Here is a 3483-nt window from a genome sequence, read left to right on the forward strand (position 1 = left end):
TTTTATAATGAACTCACCCTTTCAATTTTGTATCGATTGGTTGATACCTGTGATGATCCTGATCCTTGTTCGTGGGAGCAGAATGACAACAGTAGGGTGCAGGGATGAGATTCTGTTGAGGAACCGCCAAGCCGACGTGATGACGTTGGAATTATTTTGGGGAGAGAGTTGTGTTTTTTTAATCAACTCCTCCATGGTGGTTCATGATTTCTTTTGTTGGATTAAGTATGTAAATCACAGATTTAATTATATGTTCGAACTGATTTAATCTTCATTATGTGTATGATGTGTACTGAACTACTATGCTAATATTCATGTACTTCGTTAAACATTTGTGCGTGTTATATATATATATATATATATATATATATATATATATATATATATATATATATATATATATATATATATTTGTGAAATTCGTATTTACTTTGATTTTCATAAGCAAAATAATGGAGTTTTCATAAAAGAAAGAAAAAGAATAATTTTTTCCAATTATTAGAGTGGTGATATCATAGCGACGAGGCGGGTTGTTACATTGGTGGTATCAGAGCAGGTTGAACCTTTCGGCCAGTGAGTTGTGAGTCTGCTATGTTTTTCTGTGCATTCTTTGGTTGCTTTGTTGAATGCGTGAGGTTTGTTGTTTGCTAATGCTTGATGTTTGTTGTTGGTTATTAGCACTTACTCACTTATTGTGTTCCATGAGTTATAGAGATCTGATTGTTGTAGTCATATTGGATTTGTTTTTCTGATGTCTGCTATACCATGAGTTTCAATGCCGAGTCACGAGTTATCAGACTGGCCATCTGTATAATTTGTGAAGGGCAATGGGATGATATGGCAAGCGATCAGAAAATACAAATGATGGAAAGTGGGTGTTAATGTATTGAGGCATCAATTCTCAAAAGTAACCAAGTAGGAACTTGTGATGGTTGTGATTTTGTGTGGTTCTTTGTTTGTGTGTATTCCTTCCAACTCTAACTCCCTGGTGTGTATAGGGAGTGATGGCTGGACGGAATGATCGTGCGATAGCTGATGCCCTTCAAGCCTTAGCTCAAGCTATAGGGAATCCAAATAGGGGAGAAGCTGGTGGAGCTGTTGAGTACCAGGGGTTGGACCGCTTCCAACGAAACAACCCTCCTTCTTTTACGGGAGGATACAACCTTGATGATGCTCAGAACTGGATAAGGGAAATTGAGAAAATTTTCCAAGTTATGGCATGTCCGGAGGGGAAAAAGGTTGCTCTTGGTACACATACTTGAGTGGAAGAAGCTGAGTATTGGTGGGAGAATACTCGCCAATGACTAGAGGTTGAAGGTCAAGATGTGACCTGGGATGTCTTCAAGAGGGTATTTTTGGAGAAATACTTTCCTGAGGATGTTAGGAACAAAAAGGAGATGGAGTTCTTGGAGCTTAAGCAGGGAAACATGACTGTGGCTGAATATGCAGCCAAGTTTGAGGAGTTGGTGAGGTACTTTCCCCATTATCAAGGGAGAGATGGTGAAAGTTCCAAGTGTGTAAAGTTTCTGAATGGCTTACGACCTGAAGTGAAGCAAGCTGTGAATTACCAAGGTGTTCGTCAGTTCCCACTTTTGGTTAATATGTGTCGGATTTGGGATGAAGACTCCCAAGATAGGGCGACCTATTATAGGAGTACAGGTCCAATGAGGAACAAAAAGAATGGGCCTCAACATTGGGTAAAACCATACTCGACTCCTCCTAAGCAATATGGTAACCGCCATGTCAGTCAGAGGACTGTTGCTAGGGGATTTGCAGGTGGTAGTGGTAGCAAACCCAATACTTTCCCCACTCAGATCACATGCTACAGATGTAGAAAGCTAGGGCACATCTCCTCAAATTTCCCTGATAAAGGCATAACATGTTTTAATTGTAGACAAAAAAGGCATTTTCAGAGAGATTGTCCAGATCCCAAGAGGGAGCAAAATGGTGGGGGCCTAAATGACCAAACTGGACATCCAAAGGCCACTAGAAGAGTCTTTACCCTTAACGGTGTTGAAGCTTCAAAATCCAAGGATCTAATCCAAGGTGAATGTTTCATAAATGGAATTCCTTTACTTGTGCTGTTTTATTCTAGTGCAACCCATTCTTTTATATCCTATTCGTGTGTAGAGAAAAGTAAGCTTTCTGTATCTTCTTTAAATAAAAATCTGATTGTAGAAACCCCAACTAGTGGTTTTGTGTTAAATTCTGATGTGTGTTTAGACTGTCCTGTGGAAATTTCTGGTAGAACATTCTTGATTGATTTGATTTGTTTGCCTTTGAGCCAGATTGAAGTTATTCTTGGTATGGACTGGTTATCTTCCAACCATGTCTTGTTAAACTGTTTTGATAAAACTGTGGCGTTTGATGATTCTGGAGGGAGTAAGGATATGATGTTTATCTTTGCCAACCAAGTTGTGACATCTTTAAAAGAAGATGCTCAAGTGTACATGATCTTGTATAGCCTGGGAATAGAGACAAAGGTTTCTATGTGTGACCTCCCTGTTGTCAGAGAGTTTCCTGAAGTGTTTCCTGAGGATATATCTGGTCTGCCACCTGAGAGAGAGATAGAGTTTTCCATAGATCTGGTACCTGGTGCTGGACCCATATCCCTAGCCCCTTATAGGATGTCTCCTATAGAGTTTGTCGAGCTTAAGAAATAGTTAGAGGAGTTGTTGGAGAAGCGGTTTGTGAGACCCAGTGTGTCTCCATGGGGAGTACCAGTGTTGTTAGTGAAGAAGAAAGATGGGACCATGAGGTTGTGTGTAGACTACCGCCAGTTGAATAAGGTGACGGTTAAGAATAAATACCCTTTGTCTAGAATAGATGACCTTATGGACCAACTGGTAGGAGCTTGTGTGTTCAGTAAGATAGACCTTAGGTCAGGTTACCATCAGAATCGAGTGAAGTCTGAGGACATACCTAAGACTGCTTTTAGGACCCGTTATGATCACTATGAGTATCTAGTCATGCCCTTTGGTGTGACTAATGCTCCAGGTGTGTTTATGGACTACATGAATAAAGTCTTTTACCCTTACCTTGATAGTTTTGTGGTGGTATTCATAGATGGTATTTTAGTATACTCCAAGACTAGAGAGGAACATGAAGAACATTTGAGGATTGTGTTGCATACCCTTAGGGACCGACAACTCTATGCTAAGTTGTCCAAGTGTGAGTTTTGGTTAGAGAAAGTTAGTTTCCTAGGGCATGTGGTATCTCAAGGGGGCATAGCTATAGATCCATCTAAGATAGAAGCCGTTCTTGAGTGGGAGAGCCCTAAATCTGTTTTTGAGATTAGGAGTTTTTTGGGTTTGGCAGGATACTACCGAAGATTCATAGAAGGTTTCTCCAAGTTAGCTTTGCCTTTGACTAAACTGACTCGTAAGGGTCAAGCTTTTGTGTGGGACACCCAGTGTGAGCATAGTTTTCAGACCCTTAAGGAAAGATTGACCACCGCTCTAATGCTAGTTTTGCCTAACCCGA

At 40.3% G+C, this 3483-nt stretch overlaps 1 protein-coding gene across 1 annotated transcript; it reads left to right on the forward strand.

The window, feature by feature from the left end:
• Nucleotides 1-1397: 1397 nt before the first annotated feature.
• Nucleotides 1398-2663, forward strand: LOC112999350 (uncharacterized). Its single transcript, XM_026125405.1, has one exon. It carries the CDS (start codon nucleotides 1398-1400, stop codon nucleotides 2661-2663), a length of 1266 nt encoding a protein of 421 aa, XP_025981190.1.
• The last annotated feature ends 820 nt before the right edge of the window (nucleotides 2664-3483 follow it).

Source organism: Glycine max, chromosome 14, assembly GCF_000004515.6.
Source record: "Glycine max cultivar Williams 82 chromosome 14, Glycine_max_v4.0, whole genome shotgun sequence".
In the NCBI taxonomy this organism is placed as follows: domain Eukaryota; kingdom Viridiplantae; phylum Streptophyta; class Magnoliopsida; order Fabales; family Fabaceae; genus Glycine; species Glycine max.

Coding starts and splice junctions, on each gene's coding strand:
- LOC112999350 (XM_026125405.1), top strand. CDS start 1,398: ATGGAGTTCTTGGAGCTTAAGCAGGGAAACATGACTGTGGCTGAATAT.